This window comes from Sander vitreus, chromosome 1 (assembly GCF_031162955.1).
Source record: "Sander vitreus isolate 19-12246 chromosome 1, sanVit1, whole genome shotgun sequence".
Taxonomy (NCBI): domain Eukaryota; kingdom Metazoa; phylum Chordata; class Actinopteri; order Perciformes; family Percidae; genus Sander; species Sander vitreus.
In genome coordinates, this window is record NC_135855.1 from 35718823 (window position 1) to 35743333 (window position 24511).

General features: G+C 40.4%; 1 protein-coding gene across 1 annotated transcript in view; it reads right to left on the minus strand.

The window, feature by feature from the left end:
- Positions 1 to 24511, minus strand: part of LOC144520077 (protein kinase C-binding protein NELL1-like) — a 300316-nt gene that overhangs the window by 240564 nt on the left and 35241 nt on the right. Inside the window, exon 3 of the mRNA XM_078253714.1 lies at positions 15618 to 15768. Within this exon, the coding sequence (XP_078109840.1) occupies positions 15618 to 15768 (151 nt within the window). The remainder of the gene's footprint in view (positions 1 to 15617; positions 15769 to 24511) is intronic.

Here is a 24511-nt window from a genome sequence, read left to right on the forward strand (position 1 = left end):
GTCATATTGGCAGACTATAATGATTTGCTGCTCTGAAATTTATTGAGGCCATTTGCATCCTGACCCCTGAAAACACACTGCAATGTCATTAGCCAGCTCACAAACAATAAAAATGTGAAGGACAGTAGGTTGATGCTTTATCAAACAACTGCTGAGCTGATCGCTACGCCATGAACTACTACAACTACTATTTCTAGTCATAGTTCCATTATCTTTATTGTGACTATAACTGCCACTGTTCATCGTACCCCCAACCGGCAACGTCAGACAACGCCTACCAAGAGCCTGGGTGTGTCTGAGGTTTCTCACTAAAAGGAAGTTTTCCTCACCACTCGAGGTTTCTACCTAAAAGGGAGTTTTTCTCACCACTGTCGCACTAAATTTTTGCTCTTGGGGGAATTACTGGAATTGTTGGGTCTTTGTAAATTATAGTGTGGTCTAGACCTACTGTAGGGACTACAGGTGGAAATTAGCAATAGTTGCTATAACCTGACCCAAGACATATTCTCTTGTATTACAAGTTTAACGTTTATTTGTGCATTGTCCCTGTTTCAAATAAATACATTTCAATTCAATCTGTAAAGTGTCTTGAGATAACTCTTGTTATGATTTGATACTATAAATAAAATTGAATTGCTCAGTGTCAGCTTTGTGTAAAAAGATGCCTGTAGGCCTGTCTAACCAAAAAGAAAGATATTTCTGTCTCAGTTTCACCTACTATCCTCACTTGGTAGGTATGTGTTCTACTCTCCACCCTCATCAGCCACACTAAATTAAGAGCCAGCCAGCCAGAGACAGCCGCTGCCCGAGAGCCGCAGGCAGCCAGTCATGACATTTCAGCTTCCCTGCGGCTGCAAATGACCCCAACACTGGAACCTGTGGCCCCTCACACACATTGACACACACAAAATACACCGTATTTGACATGGCTATCCAATACATAATCAGAACCTAGCCTATTCCAATATATTCAAGTACAGAAACACACAGACTCACACACACAGGGATCAAGCCCATTCAATACCAACAGCTCTCATGCATATTTATGGAAGGGAGAGTGGACCCACTCCAGAGAATATCAATCGAGGCTGTGATGAAGCAGATTTCTCCATCTTTCTGTTTGGAGAATAAATGAAACTGAGATCAGCTCTCGGTGAAACTGAGATTAACTCAACACAAACACACTATAGGATACAATGTCAAACTGAAATTTTCACACGGACCAGGTACACAGTAGAACTAATGGCCTTCGCCTTGCAGCTCAAATACATGATGTGATGATGTAAGCACTGCAGTACAGCCTCTGAATTGGAGACATACTGTAAGAGAAGGAAGTTTCTATCACTATCAGTCATAACATTGTATTCACCAAAGTAATTGCTGAGATCTGTGAATGCGAGTCCATTGGGGGCAAGGGACACAAGCAGTTAAACATTTGTGTTTATCTGGTAATGTGCTTTTGCCAATTCACAATATCTTTATTAGGTAGTATTAGAAACATATAGTTGACTGTGAAGGAGGGAAAATGTTGTTCTTGCCCTTTAGGAGGGAAGCACTATCCCTTTAAGAGAATCGGAAGGGTACAGTGTGTGTACAGTCAGAGACGTGCTTGTGTTGAACTGTGGCTATAGCTTCTATTAAAAGTTGCAAAATGAAGATGAACATGTTTCCAGCAGTACATTCTGAGGGTGCAATATAAACAAGCCAAACAGTTTAGCCAGATTATCTAAACCTGTTTATTAAAAGCAAAGTGTTGTTTTTAATGCCTCACTGCACAGGGAAACTGTTTCACTACTATGGTAAGCACAGTAGGTCAACGTCGAACCAGGAAGTCGGTCCATAAGGTGTTGGATGTTTATGATTTAAAGGTTGGGTTACAATTTTATTATCTGCTTTCATTTTCTCTTCCGTATACTGTAAATTCTGCTAATGTGGAGGTTTGTTTAAATCTATTTTTGACAATGTTGCTGTTGCTTTCCAGATCTCAGCAATTACAATAACAATGTTGTGATATTTTATAATTAACAATAGGAATTTTCTTTCTACGCATAGGCTATATTCCTTAATTTTCCTTACAAAAAATCTGCCTTTTGATTTATCAGGGGAAGCACATTAAGCATGTTTATCAAATGTGGATCACCAATTCATATGTGAAAACTTCACAATACAGGCCCATATGATTTTCAGATACTTCCCATGTAAGACATCACATCAACGGGGACATTTGGAAATTTTAGAGAAATACCTTATTTTTCATGTAATATTTTGACATGTGAAAACAACCTAAGCCTCGGAAAGACGTGTATGCACAATAATGCACCATTAGCTGTTAAGTGGAATGTGACACGTTTCAGTTGATGAAAGAATTAGTCATCGTGCCACGTTTCCTACACGAGAATGAAGATGAACAAATTATGTGTTGTAACCAAGAAAAGACAGAGAAAATACAGAGAATGAAATGAGAGGAGGGAGTATCTTGTATGGTTCAGATAACCTAAGTTCAAACCTTTCCACAGAGCTAATGACGGTCCATCACCCCCCCACACAGCAGGCTATGTTAATACCAAAACAATTATCACAGTAAATTAACAAGCATCGCAGGGAAGTGTTTTTCTACAACATTAAATTGCATTTGCACGCATCGAGTGGCAGCTTACTTAGACACACACATGTATACACATACATGTGTGTGTCTATGTGTGAAAGAGAGAGAGTCAGCATGGGAATGGCTGGCCAGTGCGGCTGTCTTTGTCCAGCATGTTATCACTCCAACATTAAATGAATACATCACTCTGTGGCTGCACCGGGCACCAACTCGACAGCTCGTCTCCACCATGCTGCAGGAGACAGAGCGGCTGGAGAAGAATAATTTGCATCGAGCGCGGAGTAAAGAGAGAACGAGAGCTATCCAGCTTCGCCTCTTCCACTGATGGAAGCCTCCTCGGGGCTTCGAGACGCCTGAAATCACTGAACGAGCAGAAACACTGTTATCCTGATTTAACTCATGAAATAATCATCAAAGGCATTAACTCCACTCCACAGCGAGCGTTTATTTTATGAAGCATTTAGTAGTAGCTATTGTATCCCTGCATTACAGCATATTCAATGAAGCGTGAAAATCTATTGGCAGGCAGTCCTTTTGTAACTAATTGTGTAGCCTTCCTAACAGACAATAAAAATGACATATCTGTTTTGGTGCTTCTCTGTACAAAATATAAACAATGAACCTCATCACAATTTTAAAGGCTTTATTTTTAATGTAGATTCTTTAATAAAGAGCATTTTACAAAGCCGCTTTTTTACTAATGGCAAGTGCGTGGATCTAACAGAGCCCTAATGTGAGCATCTACATGTTTCAGAAAACAAGAAAACATGTTTGCATATCAAAGAAAACTGAACATTTTGGCCAGCGGTGGTAGATGGAGACTCCTCTATGACTAGAATATGTTAGGATTTTATGTGAAAAAACTGGTACTATGTAGGCCAATATTTTCAATTTAACTGACTTAAGGAAATAGTTGCTCATAAACAATGGCCAACAGACAATGAAATTTGGACAAGAAATGCTGACCTGGCTTTATGATGCTTATGGTCTAAGAATGTGGACTCAGAGAGGACAAAGCCCCTGAACTGGGACACAGCTTTAGATTACCTTCTCATTTCTAGTAAACCACACCGCAATTGTCAATGAAAAGAAAATGCTATTTTCCTTGAATGTTTTTAGGGGTACAAAATAGGGATATTTTTTGCAAGAATTTGACTGTAATATATATATATATATTCTGAATGTTTACTACTGCAAGTGCAGGGTCTTGGAGGGAGTGTACAGAGGCACGTGGTATCACATAAGGTAACCTTCCATACTGTAAGCTACTGTAGATATAGAGTAGAAGGCAGATATTATATATATATATATATATATATATATATATATATATATATATATATATATATATATATATATATATTAGGGCTGTCAAAATAACGCGTTAAAAAAAATAACGTAGATTAATTCATTCCATATTGACATTTGACCCGGAGCCGTTCTAGCCACCATTCGACTGTAAAATGAAGGAGGGAGACGAGAATGTGCTGCCTGGATTATTAATTGGAACATTTACTTGTAAAAATCTTCTTCCTGCCAACCCTGGCTACCGAAATCTGGTGCCACTGATATGTCTGCACTTCTCTCTGATGCTCTGAAACAGACGTTACAGGAAACACATACACCGCTGCACGTGACGCTAGTTAACACTATACTCAACAGCAGCTAACGTTAGCCTACTGCTAGCTAGTAGCTGGATTAAACACAGTTAAAATGCTGACAGCTAACGCTAAACGGTGTAAAGTTTGACTGTTTTACTGTAGAGGATTCAACACCGGTACGTAACAATCTGCAGCTGCCGTCGGAGAAACAACACAGACGGTGCGTTCAATGAAACTGGTAAACTACAGGCTCGTGGTGCATTTGAAGTTATTGTAAATGTCCTTTTCCCATCTGGTGGTTGTTTTTGTCGTTCAACAGCAATTTACTAGTGAAATAAGTTATTGTTATTGTTATACATTATTATTAAATCATTTAATTTTGACCATATGGCCTTAGCAATAAACAAGCCGTTCTTTAATGCCACCAACTGTTGTTTAGTACCCTTCTTTTTTCTTTTCTTTTTTTACTTTCTTAAAAAGTAAAAGTATCAAGTAGTATTAAAGTATTAAAGTATCGGTTCAGGCACCGTTAATTATGTATGCGATTAATTTTGATTAATTAATCACAGAGTATGTAATTAATTAGATAAAAAAAAATTATCGATTTTATATATATATATATATATATATATATATATATATACACACACACACACACACACACACACACACACATATACATACATACACACACACAGCATGAATTTAGCATGTGCCTTTAGGCAGCACAGCATGCAGTGTGACTGAATGGGTGCTGGTCAGTGACCAGTGACATTGGTGGTCAGTGACATTGGTCCTATTCCCTTACCATTTTTGTGATTAAGTACCAAAACAAATACAGAGACACACGCACACACAGCTGTAACCACGACTAGAAAAAGTAGTACTTGAGCTAGTAAGTTGACGATGATCATCATATCTTTAACCATCAAAGATCATCATATGGATTCTGTATCTTAGAGCATTTAAGAGTTTCATAATTATTTTGCTTATCGATATTAAGATGTATGCAGAAAAGCGTTCAAAAATCTAATCAGATCTCTACAGGACTGTGGATGTTACCATGAGGGTGTGATGCTCTCACAACATTTGTCAACAGTTTATGGGACTTAGTTTAGTTTCACTGGAGACTGTTCACCAGTGCCTGATTATCAAGAATAATAGGAACACTATTTCTGGAAAGGGATGCAACTGTTACATTTTTCTAGTGTAAATTGTCTTTGGTGCGAGTACCACAAACTAAATTGAATTCACCTCTGTTGTAATTGGGTCAGGACAGAAATCTTAAAAACACAGATCTTAAGACCTAAACAAATAGAAGTTAGAAGAAGAAGTTAGATACCACTAGAGATGAGAGAATGTTTTCTGGGAATTTGGAGAGAACTGACCCCTTAAAGCAAATTGAATTGGAGTGTTTCCCAAATTAATAGATATTAATTTGGGAAACACTCCAATTCACTTTCTGGTAGAGAATTAGATGAGAAGATTGATGCTACTCTCAAATCTGTTATCGTGGGCGGCCTTTAGCTCACCTGGTAGAGTGCACGCTCCATGTTAGCTCAGTCCTTGCCAACGACCTGGGTTCAAATCAGACCGAGGCCCTTTGCTGCATGTTAATTCTCCTCTCTCTCCCCCATTTTCTGTCTCTCTTCAGCTTTTCCAATAAAAGGAAAAAAAATCAGTTATATCGTGGACTGGAAACAGACAAACAGCTAACCTGGCTCATCGAATAGTAACAAAATCTGCTTACGAGCACCACTAAAGCTCAATTTTTTTAAGCTCAACCTAAAACAATTAGGTTTGGCTTTCCTGATAAAAAGCACAAGATGAAGTTTGTTCTTGACAGGCAACAAAGAAGGCATGTTGTTATTGTTATAATGACATGGACAAGGCAGAGCTAATCTAGCAGCTATTTTTTAAAGTAACAGTAGCTTTTCTCATTCGCTGCAGAGCATACAACAAATAAATATAAAGGTGATTCATCACCGGCGATGACATAACCATGTCAATGTGGGACATAAGATGATTTCATGCTAATGCGTCGCCCCTTTTTCCTCGCAGTATTATAAATGTGCTGATAGCAGGAGAGATGGTGATTCAAACTGCTGAGTAATAAATAAACAGCCACAGTGACAGGGTTGCAGTCTGTGTCTCCTGAAATGGAGATTGTGGGCTGTGGAAGGGTCTCAGGGGTGCGGTGACAGCTCTGGTAAGAAGCTGTAAAAGATGACAAGTGGTCTTCATCAAAATGCACTGGCGTCATCTTTAAGAGAAAAAGTTTTGGAAATGAATGGCTGCCCAAGAGTGCTGGGTCGGCTGTATATCAACTTGTCCATTTTCCTCACCCGTAGTGTCATGCAGCTATTTTATGGAGGGCAGCTGACAGCCAATTATCTGCTCAATAGGGAGGTCAACACTCTGGAGCATGTCCATGGAATGGGAGGAGGTAAACCAGATACTACGATGGGAAAATGCACCAATGCCTTCAGTTATTGACCTGGAAAATGTGACCGGGATTGCTTGTGAGGCATTGTGCTTGTCACATGAAGGAGCTAGTGAATTCTTGTTTACACAGTGAGTGTGAACACAGTTAGTTCAGTCCTGGTGATGAGATCCATCATGGGCAGTGATGCCATCAGGTTTAAACAGTTAATGGACAGGCCAGAGAAGGTAGAATTACAGGGGTCAGAGGAGTAAATAAAAAACATCCACTTCTCTCAAAAATCCAAGATATAACTTTCCCTGCATTTTTAATCCTAGCATTCCTAAATGTGTAAGGTCAGTAAGATAGCTATCTCCCTCAGTTTCAGTTAGGGCTACTCGTAGGTGGAACTCTAGCCCAAGTTACATTCGGAATTTAAAACTTATGCCTCTTTTAAACTTAAAGCTTTGGTTTCTTTCTCCCCCATGAGGAATTCTAAGTAACGACAACAAAACTGTCGGCGCATCCACATTATACAAGCCTTCCGTGATCGTGCACCCCCCAACCCCTCCTCCACGCAGCTGCTAGTAGCCAAGGAGGACACGGAGAATTAAAAAAGCATGATGGACTCTTCAGAAGAGGTAATTATCTTGTTGGGACCACTAAGAAAGGGGAATTAAAATGATCTTTTAAATAAAGACCTCAGAGACACACATGCGGCCTGGACTCCCTTGACAGACAAAGAGAGGAGGCCACAGGCCTCAACCCGCTCTTCAGACCAAAAAGGGGGACTGTTGGAACCTGACTTTAAACAAAGAGAGCACACAAGGCCTAAAACAGGGCTCCAAGACAAAGGAGAGGCTTGTACGTAATGCTCAAAGCCTGAAAACTTTGCACTTCGATGCGAAAAAGTTTACAAAATGGAGAAAGCACATTACTCCACGAGGAGAACTTAGTTACTGTACTGAGCGAGAGAACACCATTGCCCCGCGGCCCTTTGCAAACAAAGGGACCGGTTACCCTTTCAGTGAACAGATCAGCTGTTAGTTTACTGAGAGGCTAAACATGTTAACATCCCCTCGTTAATCAAGTTTCTCAGACCCCGGTCGTAACATAACGTTAGGCACAGAATCCTGAGTGAACGAGAGGAGAGTTTATTTTCAGATCAAGACTCCAAGTGTTCCTTTTCTCTCTAAGTGTGTTCTTTCTTTCTCCTCATGCTAACCTACACACACACACACACACACACACACACACACACGCTAACGGCTAAACCCTAGTCACGTGGCGTGTAACAAAGCTTCATACACGTGTTGTGAACAGCTAGCCTCGCTAGCTACCACAGTCTCATACACAGATAAGCAAACCGGCTAGCCCATAGGGACGTAGCCTATTGTGTATCCCTTCTTGCACGCACATACATTAGCTTGAATAGCTAACTGCTAGCCCATAGCCACTTGGCGCTGCAACCCAGCTCCGCTACCGCCCTCTTGGGGTTAAATAGTTTTGTGTCGCTCACGCGAGCAGCCATTTTTGTAGTCTTTGGGCTAAACTACAAAGAGCAGGTCTTGATCACATGGTTTAGCTACCCACACGGTCTCGTCAACACATTTTGATAATTTGCCAATAATTGAATCTGTACCCATACCAATTCCCAACATTCTTCACTTGATTTTCAGCACGCGAAAGTCGCCAGAAGACACCAGTTTTTGAACATAGACCAGTGGTGGAAGAAGTATTGAGATCCTTTACGGAATACTTTGCCGTTTTTAACCCAGCTCTTTCATCTTTGTGTGGGAAATGGGTTTAGATGAATGGTGTTTGTCTTCCTTTTGTGGCACCAGTGCACGGAGAAGCAATGGTGTTCTTCGTGACATGTTTCACGCCAACCAGCGGCTCTCAGCAGACCTTCGCTGTAGGAATCTCCGTGCACTGGCACTACGGAGCGAGGGCAAACACCGTTCATCTAAACACACTGCCATGACAAAGAGCTGGATTCAAATTATCACTATATCTATAAAAGCAATATCACATAAAAAATGTGAAAAATGAAAACTTGTAATAAGAAAATAACTGCAGCTGTCAGATAAATGTTGGAGACATTCTGTCAATTTTGATACAAGTCTCTAGTTTCTGTATCAAACTGAAAATCGACAGTGGTATTAAACATCCCTGTGTTGAAAGCTTTTGGGGTTGGATGTTTTTCTGCCAGAAAGCTTTTTGTGTGTTTTCCTTCATGGAGGAGGAGGGCAGGCAAGAAGCTGGCGAAGGTCTCTGGGGTCTGAAGACCGATGGACAGGTGAGGAAGGTCTGGTAGTCTCAGGGGCGTCAGGGGGATCCCGTCATTCAAACTAACAACAAACACAGTGGAGGTTTCAAGGAAGTGTAGGGAAGTGCAGGGTGAGTCTAAGGTTGCTTTCTTGCTGCTGGTGAGCAAGCAGAGCCTTTGTTGTTCCGTGTAAGTCATTTATTTTCCTGTGGGCTTGATGTTCCTCAGGGTTTCTTCCCTATAGGCCTATTCGGCAGATGTAGAGCTTCACTTGCCAATGTTGTGTTTTTCATTTTGAAGGCAACCTCACAGAAATGGATGCAGTAACTGACAGACCAAACGTCGATGTCAAAACTATCGTGAGCCTGTAAGAGCCTTCGATGTGTGGCCTGCTGCCTTTATATTCTGTTTGCAAATTGCATCATCTGAATGATCCAGGTTGGCCCGTCAAGCCAAATCTACAATTCTTTTCTGTGTGTCTCATATGTAGCACCACTGACCAGTTATTGAGATTTAGTTAATTTTTTAACGACTGATTACATGTAATTTTAAAGCTCTATAGCGTTAAGTAGTGAGTAGCTGGTTAAAAAAGTGAAATATCTAGCAGCTTAGGAGCCAAGTTTTTTTTTTAGTAGGAGTTGGTGGAGTCAAACCAGAGCTAAAAGCAGAGTTAATATTGGACTTACATTCATCAAGTGGTCACAAACACAACAATGTAGAAATAGGCAACTGTTTTGCTAACATGATAGCCATAGCAACATTAAAAGGTTGTATTGCTTGGCGACTGTGGGTTTGCCACCTTTTTTTGTGGGGTGGGAGGAGGAAATCACAATCAAGGTTTCAGAGTTGGCACTGTAAGTGCGGTTTCCAGGAATGTTATTCATCCTATTAACAGGCATGCAATTATATCCACCTTAGCCAAGATGGTTTGCACACCGACCAGCAAGAGCGATTAAGGGAAAAACTCCGTAGAACATCATTTGCAGAACAAAGACTGTAATTTTGGGTAAAGAGTACAACATTTTGCATTTTGGTCAGCCTATGTTAGTTCACAGAAATTCTTAAGAAGACTATGAGGAGCATCATTGTTAGTCAGCATTTGTACTGTATTGCATCCTTTTTCTTAGAGCAAATAAGAACAACAACCCAGGGAGCGCAGAATGGAAACTAGTATCTCTGAGGTGAGAGGAATGTCAACCCTCTCCCCTGCAGTACTCCACAGGGGAGATCAGGAGTTAATTATTTTTTAGAGATGTCCCGATACCATTTTTAGCTTCCCGATACCGATTCCGATACCTGAACTTGCGTATCAGCCGATACCGAGTACCGATCCAATACCAGTGTGTCATATATTTTATTATGTTTTAACATAATATGTATAGTATACTACTATCCCTGTATTGATGTGATATGATTTCTATCTTTGTTGTCGGTCTGGCTCAGGTTAAACTCTTTGTGAAACATGAACAAACACAAACAATGAATGCCACAGAACTTTTTTATTATGCAGTTTGACAGTCAGTTATAACGGAAAAAGAACATAAACAATTTTAACGTAGATTTTCTTTAGGGATTTATTATGTGGTATCGGATCGGTGCATAAACTCCAGCACTTCCCGATACCGATACCAGCGTTATAGGCAGTATCGGAGCCGATCATCGAACATCTAATTATTTTACGTATAAAACTTAAAACTAAATAAAAACAGTTCCTTCTTTTCATTTTAAGAATTTTCTGTCTAGGAATGATGTAAAACAAATTGCCTTTTGCAGTTCAAAACTACAAAAAAAGAGACCCTTCTTCTATAATCACATATTGGATTGTAGAGGTTCAGGAATGTCAAAGTGCTGTAAACTATTGTAAATAGACAACAGATTTTTCAAAGCTACTTACTTCAGTTAAAAAGGAGTTATTTCCATTGAAGTCAATACAACTTACTGTACAGTTCTGTATGTTAAATCAAATCAAAAGAGGGCACAGAATATGGCTTGGAAATATGGTCCATGCTTACTCCTTAACCTTTAAACACTGTTTGTTGCTACCCCCTTAATTTACTGTTCGTGGTCAAATTTGACCAAACAGTTTTAACTGCTCTTATTTAAACATAAATACCAATAAAAATGACAAAAAGTATTTTTAATAGAACATTTATGGTAAAAAGAACCTTATTATAACTAGAGATGTTCCAATAAAAAAATCGGGAGTACTGGAGTTTATGCACCGATCCGATACCATGTAATAAAGCCCTAAAGAAAAAATACGTTAAAGTAGTTTATTTATGTTCTTTTTCTGTTATAACTGACTGTCAAACTGGATAATAAAAGAACATTCTGTGGCATTCATGTTTCACAAAGAGTTTAACCTGAGCCAGACTGACAAAGATAGAAATCATATCACATCCATACAGGGATAGTAGTACATAGTTGTTAAAACATAATAAAATATATATGACACACTAGTATCGGCTCAGTACTCGGTATCGGCCGATACGCAAGTTCAGGTATCGGAATCGGTATCGGGAAGCAAAAAATGGTATCGGGCCATCTCTAATTAGAACATTAACATCTACAACATGTGTCTCCAGAATATAGTCCCGAGCCTCTGTTACTGTCATTCGCCTCTTCATGTTGTTTGCAGATGAGGGCAAATGAGGGCAAAGCAACATGAAAACTGCTTATATAGTATATAGGAAAGAAGTGGGTTCCCATGATTTACACTAAACTGCTTTAGGAAAGGTGTGTTCCAAGTGAGGGAAGGACATGTGAAAGGAGTAGTAGAAGGAGTATGTGAAAGAGATGGGTTCCTATAATTTACACAAGATTGATTTGGGCACACAATCACAGGAAAGTTGTAGGAGTGTGTGTATGTAGATGTCTTTCATCTCCTGGTTGAAAATTATACTCTTTCCCATTAATTTCCTATAGTGGTCATTTCTGACCATAAACAAAAACAGTGTGACCAAGTTGAATAAATCACTCAAAATTCAAAGAAAGTAGTCACAATGAATTGTATGTGTTCAAATGCCTTTTGTGAAGGATATCATAAGGTCTTGAGGCAATCTGATGGAAAATGCCATATTTATGGTACAGGGAATGTGTCATTTTTGACCGGAACAAGAAGGTTAACATTCCCAAACTTTAACCACAAAGTCTAATTTAACATTCCCTGTCCTCCATGTCTTTGTGTTTTCAACTCCCACCTCATGTCGACATCAGCTCAGCATGTGTCCCTAAAAGAGAAGAACCTGTACAGACCTGTAGAGTGACAAAGGGCAGGCAGATGAACAGAGCAGCCGGAGGAGCTGGCTACGCATCTTGTTTAAGTGCTTAGGTGGGAAGAGCAGTGAAGAGACTGGGCTTTGAGTTAGTTCATCACAGAGCTACTGCCACTTGCTGACAATGAGAGCGTTACTGGGACCCAGAAAAAACTGCTGGCTATGCAGATATAGGCTCCTTTTGTTCCTTCTCTCCCGTTCCCCAGTGCCGGGCACAAGAAGAAAAAAAAAAAAAATACAAGTTCCTTCTGCTTTTGCAGCGGGTACCCAGAAATGCTTGCATTCAAAAGAGGTTTTCACTTTGAGGATGAGGAGAGCGGAGGATGAGAGGTAGAAGAGGAGGATATTATACTGAGAAAGCGGAGCTGGCAGAGGAGGTGGGAGGGAAGAGAGGGTGGTTTGATTGTGCTGAGAGAAAGATGAAGTAAAGAAAGGATAGAGAAGAAATGTATGATTGGATTTGGCCGAGTGGTAGAGCTAGCTGTCTGTTAGCTGGCTGAATGGGAGGCCTGTGTTATAATGGGAAAGAATGGGCATCCACCACGGGCTCTAATAGGGCCTTCAGAGAGGATTCAGAGGTTCAGAACAAATCCTTGATCACAATGGAGCACAGGTCTGCACCGAGCCAGTCAAGCCTCTGTCCATCTCGCCAAATTTAATTACACTCGCAGTGTGGCAGTCTGACTCACACCACAGCTTGTCCCAAAATATCATCAGCCTGCTGTGGCTGAAGTAACTGACTGGAGGTTTATTTTATTATAAGTAAGAAATAAATAAAATAATAAAAATATTCAGTCTGTATTTCATCTGTAAATGTTGCATGAGTCAGTGTACCCAAATTACAAGAAAGAAAGTTTTTTTTTACCCCTACTGTGTCTCTACATGCAGATAGTTTTAGGTTTATGTGTTGAGATTTTGAATCCACATTTGAAATGTATGCCACCTTAACAGCAATGTTTCTTTCCAGTGACAGTATCCTGTTTCTTTGGATAATGCACATATCTCACTGTGAACAGACATTAGTATGTCACCGCAAATCCTCTTAGGTAGGAGGTTATGTGGTGGAGGGATGGGTCAACAAAGCTGACTTTAACCTGGAGGACAATTGTACACATCCTGTTGCATATAGCAAAAGTAAATATTGGTTTATTTAAAGCAGGGCTCTTCAACAGGGGTCCGGGACCCCTAAGGGGTCCTCACAGTCAATACAGGGGGGCATTCAAATTATTGTTTTTCAAAAACTTAAAAGTCTTAACATGAAACAAACATTATTAGCAAATACAAATCCCCACTGATGACAGGCATACTGGCCTATAGGTAAGGTAGTCACTAAGGCCATCCACAGATACAGTTCATCCTAAGGATTCACTGTGCCACATGTATGTTTAATATTAAAACATGATTTATAAAATCATGCCAACAATTATTAGGCTATTTTAATAGCTTAGTATTCTATGCAAAAAAAAGTATGTAAAAAGGTTTTAGGCCGCCCTACACATTATTGTAGGCCCAGTTTCATATGCAACTTCATTTCATACAATATATGTATTAGGGGGTCTCTCTTTCAGTTAAGGGGTTCTTGGCTTAAAAATCGTTGAAGACCCCTGCTTTAAAGCATGCCCACAATTGTTTTCTTAACCTAACCAAGTAGTTATTGGAAGGTACTGACAAATGTTGTTGTCTTGCCGATAGCGGTATTTGATCAGAATACGCTGATAATGGTGGAAGCCAATCACATACATTAACATCATGTATTTAGTTTTTTTGGTTGAAGGACTGATTGCGCAAAACCAATGTGTGTATGCAGACATTCAGAAATATGTCTGGTTATAAATTGGGAGAACAGATCTTTTAAAAATCAACAACCCTCTGAACATAATAAATGTAATAGACTGGCTTCAGGAATCCGTATCTGACAACTGGGTGTGTTTGAACGTGGCTGAGTGCCTGTAGTGCAACATTTGCTTAGTCTGAGCACTCATATGCCGCATGGTGCATGTCATTGTGCCTGAAGGAGGAGGACAGTACAGTCAGCTGGCTCTATTTAGCCTTGCTGTTTGGCAAGCAACATGTTTGGCAATTATGCCTGCAGGTAAGGTGAGAGAAATAGAGAGAGAGACTGACTGAGAGAGAGAGACTGACTGAGAGAGAGAGAGAGAGAGAGAGAGAGAGAGAGAGAGGGCTAAAAAGCAAGTCTCAGGGTCACCTTAAAAGCACAGCAGGGGCTAACACATTTATTTTCAAGAGTGGATCATACAGTAGGTGCTTGAAGAAAGATTAGTGCACAGGCATGCAAATACACACCAGCGGAGAAAGAATCTTTACTTACGTAAAAGTAGCAATACCGCAAAGAAAAAAATACTCCACTATAAGTAACAGTCCTGCATTCAAAACGTCACTGAAGTAAAGCATGCATCGTCTGCTAAATGTACTTGGTAATTATAAAAAGCTGAACTACTCATGATGCAGAACAGTCATTGTAATGATATATGTTGTGATTCTAGGTTACTATATAGGTCTATCAGCTATTTTTCAATGCAGATTAACTGCTTGCTTTGTTTACTACATTTTAGAGGGCTAGCTTTCCCTACACAGCTCTGCCTCTCATCAGTTGAGGAGGCCTCTTCTTCACTCTCCAACTGTGTATGACGTTGCCTTTGTCTTCGCTCCCAGCAAACACATACAGTATACACAACCCTTGAATGCTCACTCTGACTGCATGTTTTACAGAACCGAAGGCTTTTAACTTGAGGAGTGGAGGGAAATCAATGGTGCCTGCCCTTTAAAAACAATTCACAGTTGTACGGTTTTTTAGGGGGCCATAGTTCGCTGCTGCCACTCGCTGACATCCTACAGCCATCACATTCTGAAGCAAAATTCAGCCCTTTGCAAAAGGTTCAATAAGACTCCTCGAAACAGCCAAGGAGAGATTACCAATGTTCAAATTATTACTCAGAGGAAAACCTGTACCTATTTCTGTAGTCTGGTAGTTTATCGCAGCTCAGTTACAAAGCCATACAGTCTAGTTATCAATGTAACAGCCACAGTTAGAGAGGCTGTATGTCTGTTTATGCAGCATTCTACGATAAAATTCGGCATTATCAGCATGCTTGGTATTGCTTAGTACGTCATAGTACTAACAGACTACAGACGCTATACATGGAAGGTTATCTTTCTGCCCTGAGCATACAGGAGGAAGCGCTGCATTATTCCACCCGTAGACCTGCCCTCCCATCACACGCTGATTTACACTGCCAGTGGAGTAATCTCACACTGATCTTTTCTTTACTACACCTCATCAACAGCCATCTGCAAACAGCTATGAGTGAGAGGAGAATTCATCTCCGGGTTTAATTTAAAATGAGAGCGCTCAGTAACCTGTGGAAGTAAAGTTTTGCTGAAAAAGAGCCGAAGGCCAAAATGAAGCGGATTATAGATGGATTACCTGTGTTCTGACTCGTGGATGGAGAATATGACTCCAGACGTGGAGGACTTCTGCTGGATGGAGGCCAAGAAGGTAAACTCACTTTTCCTCCTGAACAGCTGCACCACTTTCTCTGTGATGTGTGCCGGGGCGTGAACTGCTCTCCCAACATCTGAAGGAATAAAGTAAAATGGAAGGAAATCATGAGCTTGTGTAAACTCTTTTCACAGGCAAAGTGCCGAGTGCCTCCTCCATGTACACCTGCCAAAACTGGGAGAAACATATTAAGCTGTCTAATCACACATGTTGAAACACCTTTATACTTTGAATATATATCTCATCAACAGTTCTGGCAGTTCTGTCTGAGGAAAAAAAAAAGAATCTGTTGATGCCAAAAAGCTACACCAAACTAGTGCTTGTAAATTAGACTTGGCCAGTAAACTTTGCATAAATGTGAGAACAACATTGTGGCAATCATTTCTATCGATTATGATAACTGTAACAGTAATTGCTAAGATTTGGAAAAAAAACTGCAACATTGCTACAACATATCCAATGGGGCACTCAGCCGATTAGACAGGTTGTAAACAAACCAACAGTTTAGCCAGAGCACTCGAAATGCTGTTAATGATTAGAGATGTTCCGATACCAGTATCGGTATCGGCTCCAATACTGCCTAAAACGCTGGTATCGGTATCGGGAAGTACTGGAGTTTATGCACCAATCCGATACCACGTAATAAAGCCCTAAAGAAAATCTACGTTAAAGCAGTTTATGTTTTTTTTCCGTTTGACTGTCAAACTGCAGAATAAAAGAAAGTTCTGTGGCATTCATGTTTCACAAAGAGTTTAACCTGAGCCAGAGCGACAACAAAGATAGAAATAATATCACATCCATACAGGGATAGTAGTATACAGTTGTTAAAACATAATAAAATATATGACACACTGGTATCGGATCGGTACTCGGTATCGGCCGATACGCAAGTTCAGGTATCGGAAAGCAATCGGACCATCTCTATTAATGATCCCTTATTGCTATTTTAAATACGGTAGGTCAAAGTTGAACCAGGAAGTTATTTTGTAAACTTTGATGGATGTTTACGACAGACAGTTTGGATCATAATTCTTCTGTCTGCCTTCAGTGTCTCTTCAAAATAAGTCTGCCTACCCTTGCTTGTTTCTCGCCCAGTCGGACATTTTCTTAGCAATGCTGCCATGTGCCAACGTGGCCAAAACTGCAGTAAAATTGCATCAACGTAGGCAATTTAAGGCTTATTGTGTTTAGAGGTTCTCATATCTTATGCAAGTTACAAATCAGCACAAGTTGAATTCATGGTGTACTGAAGCCAGTGGCTGCCTGGAAGCGATATTATGAATCCCACTATGGCCACGCCAAGACCTGCCCTTCAATATTGGCCAGGGGTCTATGCTTATGCAAGGTAACATAACCCCATTTGTACAGGTCCTATCCCCTGACCAATTGGCTATCCTAACCTTAACCACTCAAGGTCAAATGCCTAACACCAACCAATCGAGCTGCTTCGCAGGGCGGGTCTTGGTGTGGCCATAGTGGGATTATATGTATGGCTTATATCAACAAGTATTGGATGGATTGCCATTCAATTTTTTAATAGACATTAGGATGAGTCCTACTGACTTAGGTGATCCCTTGATTTTTCATCTAGTGGCACTGTGAGAGTTACATGTTTGGCTTTTTAGTGAAATATGTCAGCATCGACTGGATGGATTGCCATGGAATTTGTTACATGCATTCATATCCATTCAGGATGAATTGTAACAACTTTGGTGGTACCCTGACCTTTCCTCTAACGCCACCCATCAGGTCAAAATTTCTATTTGTAATTTATGACCAAATGATAATGAAATTTCCATCCTCCACAGAGGTACTTTTTGTTTAGTGCTAATTAACAGATGCAAACATGCTAACGTGCTCAACTAAGATGGTTAACATTATATCTGCTGAACATTCAGTTGTTAGCAATACAGCCTTACAGAGGTTGGCTGGAGGAGACAACTAGTCTTGTTTCCTGTGGTCCAAGTTCACAACCAAAACTGAATTTCAGCAAATATGGGGAATGTACAGTATAATCAAAATGGGTATATTTTTGCATAAAACACAACAGAAAAAAAGAATAATTTCAGCCGAGAAATGAGTATGTATTAAGTAAGCATTTTTGTTCCATCAGACAGACAAAACTCTGCTGTCTATTGAATTCGGTAACAGATATAGTCTTCACAAGTCTAGGAATGTAAGCATTTGTGTGTATGTGAATGTGAATGTGAATGTATGTGAGGAAACCTGAGGAACTAGTTGCAACAGTAACCATGTGTTTGAGCCACCCGAACTGAGGATGGATCGAACGAGCGGCTATGGTTCCACACTCCCAACTTTACATGACAGACCAGTAGAGAGGAGCCTTTGGCTGTCTCAGCGCAGGGCTTTTAAAACTCCCCAGGGTGACAGTGGTCCGTCTGCCTTCACACTCTGTCACAGCCCAGTCGATGGAGTTCCACTTCCCCCGGCCAGCGTGGTTCTCCAACATGCTGGCCCCCTGACTAGTCTGTCATTAGATCACCTCTTTAAATCCGCAGAGACACTGGCCCTATTTTCATGATGTGAAGATACCATCAGATTTCAGGTCTATTCCTATTGTACCTTCAACTGACTGACAGTGAAAAAGAGGAACTGTGTGTTGCACTTCAAGGTCAACAAATCGTTTCCACATTAATTCAATCCCATTTAAACTGCAGATGTCTTCCTCATGTGAGCGCTTAATACAGTCAAGTTCACTGTCTTCATGGCTATGATCGATACCAACAAATTGTTGTAATGGGTCCTGCTATAATCCGGCAGCAAACAAACCAAAGCAGACTAGTTTTGCTGTGCACATAAACTTTGCTGCAAATGAGAAAGGGAGTTGAACTGTAATTATCTGCAGTGATTAACTGCACAACTTATTCCCCTTCAAAGTAATGCCAGGGCTGGGAGACCAATGGTTCAACAGGTTCAGATGCAGAGACTTAAGACCAGAATGTATCTTTAATTTTAAGTTCAAGTGCTAACAACAGTAAAATGCAACAAGTCATCCTACCTAAACAATTAAAAAGGTTGTTTTTGTTGCCTTTAAAATTGACTAAAGTAAGTATATTTTTTTATTTATTTTTTGGGCTTTTTATGGCCTTTAATCGACAAGATAGCTTGAAGACAGGAGGGACGACATGCTGCAAAGAGCCACGGGTCAGACCTGAGACACTGCCAAGGACTGAGCCTACATGCGGCACACACTCTACTGGATGAGCTAGAGGTTACCCCAACGTAAGTATTTTCTGATCTGGCATCCCTATTGGCAGGACAGAAACAGTCACTGCTTTCAGAAATGACCAAACCACTTTATCACTTTTTTATGTTTTCTGATCTGCCACATCCATGGTTAAGTGCTGGATAACTTTAAAGGAACTGAAATAACTTGATAAAAGTTAGAGAAAGTGGTCATAGACAGAAGAAACCGACACTGAAGGTAGGTAAGAGATGGAAGACAAACACCAGCCTCCTATACCGAAGTCAGACACTTTGTACATCCAGATCACTTTTAAGCTAAACTTAGGTTGTTTGATTTAAATTAAGAAAAAACATGTCAGTTTTAGTGAGTCAGCTAAAGTTAAAAGCTTAAAAACAATATTAAAAGAGACATGTGCCTCTTTGCTGATATATTTCTATAAAGAGACATTCAAGTGCAGAGCAAAAACAGCAGCATGCCCTGTTATTTGTTCTTATATCTGATCCTTGAAATAAGCAAAGCCATTTAGTTTTCTCTTATTATTAGACATTTAGGCAACCATGCAGTAGTCTATATCAGCGACGTTCCACTTCCGGGATTGGAAAATTGTAAATCTGTCTATTGGTATCTGTCCAATCTGAGTTTTCTGTTGCACGACAAACAACCTATGAACGTACACGTTCCACCAAAACAAGTTCCTTACCATGGCTATTTTGCAGAGGCACTGTCATTGTGCCCGGGGCTTATCGCTGCCCAAAACGATTGTGATTGGTTTAAAGAAATGCCAATAAACCAGACTACGTTTTTCTCCCATCCCGAAATGCTGTGTGGACTAGCCAGACCCATCTCCACAGCGCTGGAGGAAGGTCTGGCAATGCGAGACTAACCGTGCAGCAACCGTTGTTTCTTTTGAACTCTGGCTCAAAAAAGGTTGATTGATATTTTACTAAGAAAACTCAAGAGCAGTTACCTTGAAACAAGTTCAAGGTAAGTGCCCTTGAGACCAGCGTAACTATACAAGTTACAAATCAGTACAAGTTGATTTCAAGGTGTACTGAAGCCAAGAGCTAGGGAGACAAAATGCTAACAGATGCTGTTTGACAAAGGGCTTGTAGATACAGAATTTGCATCATTAAATTTGACACACACACACACACACACACACACACACACACACACACAGTTGTTTACAAATTGTGCTGGGCCTAATGCGGAATTGGCCAATGGAAACGGGACATTTACGGAAATTGTTCTAACCAAAGAAAACAAACCGTAAGTGTGATCAAACCCCCACAGTCCACTAATAATGATGAATCGATAGGGAGCAGAACTAAAGCACTGCGCTGTAACAGTCTCGTCCGTGCAGCAGACTCAGGCTTGTAGACATAAACAAACCTATTTACAGTGACAGGAGGAAACAGGTAGAGCAGGAAGGGCCGTCTCCCAGCAGACAAGATGAAGCTTAGTGTAGCAGGCAGCAGCCGGCAGTCAGCCCCACCTCTCTCTCTCGATTTTACAGCTTGTCACTTTAATCAGGAGCCTGGAGGGTCCTCACCCAGCTCCGCTAATGCTTACAGATGGCCTCTATAACTGGCAGTGAGGAAGAGGAGCTCAGCCGTGGTCCGGAGAGACTTCACTCACCAAAGACACAGCCAGTCCAGTCTGGGTGGACTTCTGTTTGGCCTGATATGGAAACCCAGTGTCACAGCCAGATATGCACATTACTGAACTACACTTAAGTGTATCACGCAAAGTAGATTAGGGCAGAGTTCTACGAGGCCAGTGTCCAGCAGGCCAGCAACTGGCAAAAAAATGTCTAAGAGCCTTCACTCGTCAGCTCACTAGAAGGACCATTACTGTACATCACCTTCTGCCCGTTTATGCGTTCATGTGTGCAGTGCTTCAATTTGTATTGACTGCTGTAATAGCTGGCTGTTAATTAGGGTTGAGTGATATGACAGATTAAATTCAAATAAAAACATGCTATAATCAAATACAAATTCAACACATATGGCTTTACATAATCCTAACTACACTATTTCTATAGCTTTAGAATGCATAAATCGTGTTTAACAAGGCTGCAAACTCGCCACTTTTCAAGTTATTGTAGACACACACAAACAAACAACATCTTGAGTCATGTTAACTCTGTAAACTTATCACACTCGCATTCACCTGGACCCACACGTCGGCTACTGTACCTTACCTACTACTTCTGTCTGTATATGAGAATTTGCGTCTTTACATGACAGGATGCTATTTAATGAGGTCAATGGAGTTTCATGCCAGCCATCTTCAAGTGCAGCAGAGAGAAAGAGAGAAGTGGTCAAGGAAGAAAAGTCTTAAGAAAGTGGCATACACTGTAGCTACGTGGCATAGCTCTGTTTTAGGACTACACAGCCCTTCAGCAGGGACCAAAAGCACACAGGCGAAAAGACAGAAAATGATTAGGCCATTAGGGTAATTTTTTCCCCCCCAGAGCCCAAGGTTATGTTTTCATATGTTTGTCTGACCAACAGTCCAAAACCCAAACCCAAACTAACCGCATTATTTCTTTAAGGCAAAATATGTGTCAAACTATTCTGAATTAAGTATTGTGGTGCTACAGAGACATCCCATCCTACAGATTAAAGAAAAAAATATTTGTTTGGTATAGATCCTCGCAAAAATCATTAAATATATTCAAATTTTAATATTTTTCAATGCAAATGAGAATGTTACAAAAATTATCATTCTCTCCAATTTCGTGAATCAAATTGCAATCGCAATATCAGTCAAAATAATTGCAATTAATATATTTTCCTCATATTGTGCAGCCCTAATACAGACTAACCATAATCTGGACAAAGTGAACGGAACATGCACTTCTGGCAGATACACAATCTATACTCAGGCGTCAGATCAAAGAGCGTGTGCACTGTACAGCCAGTCTGGCTCTCTCTGTTGGACAGTAGTTTGTTTAGTTATGTGTACAGTCCCCCTCACAGCAACACATTCTGCATCACTGGCAGCTGCTCAGAGGCTGCTGGGTTACAGCAAGGGACAACATTAAAAGGTACAAGAGAAGAATAACACATCAAAGTTTTCTGGCATCAGTTGCAGCCAATTAACTAAACACACAATTGACTGACAAGATAAAAGCTTTTCACTGGCCATCACAAATCCTCCAGCTCTGTGATTTCTTCGGGCTGAGAAGATGCTGCTGACAGATCCACCCACCCATCCACCTACCAAGCAGGTGCGATTTTGTTTTTGTCATTTTCATAAGCCTTCACATCTTAAGGCAAGGACCTACACCTTTCGGTGCCTCATTCTGGTGCCACCGATATGCCTGCACTTCTCTCTGATGCTCTGAAACAGACGTTACAGGCAACAGAAACATTGCTGCACATGATGCTAGTTAACACTATACTCGACAGCAGCTAACGTTAGCCTACCGCTAGCTAGTAGCTGGATTAAACACGGTTACAATGCTGACAGATAACGCTAAACGGTGTAGGCCTACAGTTTGTCTGTATTTCACTGTAGAGGATTCTGACACCGGGATGTAACAGTCTGCAGCTGCCGTTGTCGGAAAAACACAGACGGTGCATTCAATGAAACTGGTAATTTACAGCCTCGTGGTGCATTAAAAGTTATTGTTAAATGCCCTTTTCCCATCTGGTGGTTGTTTTTGTCATTCAACAGCTATTTACTAGGGAAATAAGTTATTGTTATAGTTATTACATTATTAAATCATTTAATTTTGACGATATGGCCTTAGAAATAAGCAAGCCATTCTTTAATGTCACCAACTGTTTAGTAACCTTCTTCTTAAAAAGTATCGTTTCAGGCACCGTGAAGGCACCGGTACCGTTTTAAAAGTACCGCTTTAGCACCGGTATCCAAACCAAACAATACCCAACCCTAATATTTACTCTAGATTAAAATGTGTGACTAGATTAAATATATAATAAACAAATACAAATCTTAAAATCAAGTTCATAAAGTCATTTTCTTTGCATTCATTTGATTCCCAATCAAGATACACTGGTAAGAATTACTTTCCATTGTTAATATGTACTTAAAAACTGTTCTGAAATGCAAAATAATAGAATTTTAATCATGTGATAAAACGTGTGTTTAATCACAATTAACTATACCAATTCAACAATTAATCACGATTAAGAAAATGTAATCCACCTGGATAACCTCTTAAATTGGAGTGACCACGTAGATTATGTATGTTCCTGTATTTCTTACGCAGACTAAAGGTGTTTGGTGTCAGCCAGAACATCATGTTTTTATTTTATCAGGCAGTGATGGAGAGCGTTATCAGGTATGGGATGACGGCGTGGTTCGGCAATCTCTCCATACAGTCCAAATCAAAGTTGCAGCGCCTGGTACAGACTGCTATGAAGGTGATGGGGAGGACTGATAAGCTCTCCCTTCAGTCCATCTATGAGCAGTCTGTACTTAGGCAGGCGCGGAGAGTATTGGTGGACCCGTCCCACATCCTTCAAACGGAATATGAGCTCTTGCCTTCTGGCAGAAGGCACAGAATCCCTAAAACTAAATTGAACCGTTTTAAATATTCCTTCGTACCAGTCTCCATCAAAATTTTAAATCAAAACTTTAAATAGATTTGTACGATTTGTAATAGATAGGCCTGAGCACTACGCACTCTTGAGTCCATGACAAATTTCCCCTAGGGGACAATAAAGTATATTCTAGTCTATTCTAATCGTTTGACAGCCCTACTTTACACTTAACAATTTTTACGTTAATCTTGATCAATATAGCTACGCGAGTACTTTCGATAGAAAAACTCCTGACCCGAATCAGTGCAGGTAACACGGAGAAGATGCAGCTACGTACTACAAACGTCCCCTGAGCTAAAACGGCAGTGGTTGGGGCAAGTTTTAGAGTGCCTTTGTGCCTCTTAACAGACACAAAATGCAATTAATATGTCACACATGAACAGGGTCCTTACGGGTCAACAAGATGCGTTTTCAACTCAGACATTGTTTAAATTCACCTACCCTGGTCCCTGCCTCGATCCTGCCGGTAGCTAGCTTGCCCTGCTAGCTGATAGCTGTGTCTGTTAAGAGGCACAAAGGCACTCTAAAACTTGCCGCGACCACTGCCATTTTAGTTCAAGGGACGCTTGTAGTACGTAGCTGCAGCCTCTCTATGTTACCTGCACTGATTCGGGTCGGGGGTTGTTCTATCGAAAGTACTCGCGTAGCTATAGCGATCAAGATTAGCATAACAATTGGCAGGAATTCTCCTTTAAGGTATATTATGTACCACTGCTCAAACTGGAAGACTTGTTTTTTAGTTCTTCTTGCTTCAGCATTCAGTGGTCAGCATTTTGTTCTGATCAATAAAAAAAAAACAAAAAAAAACTGGAAGACTTGTGTTTTAATTCTACTGCTTCAGAATTTAGTTGTCTCATCCACAAGTTGTTCCTTTGAGGAATTCTGGTAGCTCAGTGCCATGACATTAATAATTACATTATAGCACAAGAGGACATTTGTTTTCTATTTTCCCCCCCTCTCATTTTTATATTAATCTTTTCATTCGTCTCTGGGAAGTAATCTCCCACTTAAATCCTTGAAAAACAGCTAGGCAT